Below are 2,093 nucleotides of genomic sequence, written 5' to 3' on the forward strand. Positions count from 1 at the left end.
AGAAAACCGGAAGTGGCGCTGTAGCTCAAGTGGTAGAGCGCTCGCCTTGAGCTGAAGAGCTGAAGGACAGCGCCCAGGCCCAGAGTTCAAGCCCCACAGCCGACAAAAAAAGCTGGGCACCCGTGGTTCACACCTATAATCCTAGCTACTCAGGAGGTTCAAAGCCAGCCCAGCAGAAAAGTTCCCATGAGACTCTTATCCCCAATGAACCACTCAAAAGACAGAAGTGGTGCTGTGGCTCAAAGTGGTAGAGCATTAGCCTTGAGCAAAAGAGCTCAGGGACAGTGCCCAGGCCCTGAGTTCAAGCCCCACAACAAACAAAGAAAAAAAAGTCTGGATCATGGAAAACTAACCTGTCACATCCTCAGTGCTTGGATATGCAGTAAAGAGGCAGGAAGTTGCTGTCCTGCACACACTCTTAGCTAGCAATTAGCAAGGTGGCCAGAGGAGAGAAGGCAGCCCACGTTTTCCACTTGCTCCTCAATGCAGCCTAGAGAGCTGGCTCTCTATGAAGGGTTGTGTTCTGATTCATGGAATTCAACCCTTGCTTTAATTCTGTGGCCACAAAATGCTACTGGAAGAAAAGGCAGAGTTTGGGTGAACGGGCACCCCTAAGCTTTCTGTCTATGCTGTTATTCTACTCCTCCCCCAAAATCTGCTGGCTTAAGAAAAATACCAGAGAGTCTTTTTGATGGTAAACAGCAGTATTTCTACACCCCAACATTTAGCTCTGCTCATTTGCGTAGCTACAGCAATGAGGCAGAACCCTTCACAGACCCATTTTACAGATTCAGAAACAGAGACCTTGAGGGACTAGCCTAAGGTCCAACAGCTACCAAGTGGAAAGTTGGAATTGGAGCTCAGGAATCTCTGAATACAAAGCCCTTGGGTGCTTCACTGCAGACCAAACCACCAGGCCACCATCCTTGCCTGATACCATGAACAGTGACCTAAGTAGCCCATGAAGTCAGTGCTAAGTCACCATGCTCGCCTCATAGTATCCTTGAGTCTTTCTGAGAACGGATTCCACTGAGGGAGAAACAAACTCCCTCTGGCCTTCCACAGCAGAGCTCAACAGAGGAATTTCTCCGACTACCTTGGGAAAGAATGTTCCATTGTGGCATCGTGGTTGCCATGGTATCTCCAAGCAAATGTCTGCATATGGGGATGTGGATGGGCTGGGATGAAAAGCCCGTTGTTATTACCCAACCTTGGCAGTGCTACTCTGGAAGCCAGGCATTCCCTACGCCCAGCTGAGTGACACTCATAACGTTCACTTTGGTGAAGACTGTGATGTGTCTCTCCATCAGCATCTACCCTGGGTCTGCACAAGTGGGTTGCACCAGTCCCTGTCAGCATTGTATGCTTCTGGTGTGGTTTCTTTGAGGCTCAGATCAGTTTTCTGATTCCTCCACCTGCTGGCAGGGCTAAAATAAACTTACCAGGTCAGCTCTGCCAACCCAGGGCCAGCTAGAGATCTGTGCTCCAGCCACAGAGAGCAGCGAGTTGGGAAAGTGTTGATGACAGCATCATGGTGGCATGTCATTCTGCTGAGGCACAGAGGGCTGTGGGCTGCTGGTGGCACCCAGGAAACCCTTACTGGATGGGTAATGTTGGCCAAAGGAAGGCAAGATGGTGGGATGGGAAGGGGAGCCTGAGTCAGAAAGGATCTCCTACCCTTTAGGTCCTCCTTGATCCTGTGCAGGGGATGGCTTCCCTGAGAAAAAGAACAGGGACAGTTTTTAGCAATAGGAGAAGGGACGTGAATCCCACTCTGGAATCTGGTCCATGTTCAAAGTCTTGAGGAGACCTGGGCAGACAGAACTTTCCAAATAACAGCCCAGTGACCCAGAGTGGGGACATGGTAGGGACAGGGACAAGTCCTACTCAGATCCAACCACAAGGTAACTTGTCAGCCTCAGCCATATGTTGCCTGCCTGCCTGCCTGCCTTCCTTCCTTCCTTCCTTCCTTCCTTCCTTCCTTCCTTCCTTCCTTCCTTCCTTCCTAACTTCCTTTTTTTTTTTTGACAGTCCTAGGGCTTAAACTCAGGGCCTGAACTTCTTTTGCTCAAGGCTTGTACTCTACCACTTGA

At 50.0% G+C, this 2,093-nt stretch overlaps 1 protein-coding gene across 1 annotated transcript in view; it reads right to left on the reverse strand.

Annotated features, from left to right (window-relative positions):
- The window catches only part of Prss54 (protease, serine, 54), an 18,216-nt gene extending 16,670 nt beyond the window's left edge, over window positions 1-1,546 (reverse strand). The window contains exon 1 of the mRNA XM_013012643.1: window positions 1,443-1,546. Coding sequence (XP_012868097.1) covers window positions 1,443-1,546 — 104 coding nt within the window. The remainder of the gene's footprint in view (window positions 1-1,442) is intronic.
- Between the last annotated feature and the right edge of the window lie 547 nt (window positions 1,547-2,093).

The sequence above is a fragment of the Dipodomys ordii genome, unplaced genomic scaffold (assembly GCF_000151885.1).
Source record: "Dipodomys ordii isolate 6190 unplaced genomic scaffold, Dord_2.0 Scaffold18, whole genome shotgun sequence".
NCBI lineage: Eukaryota > Metazoa > Chordata > Mammalia > Rodentia > Heteromyidae > Dipodomys > Dipodomys ordii.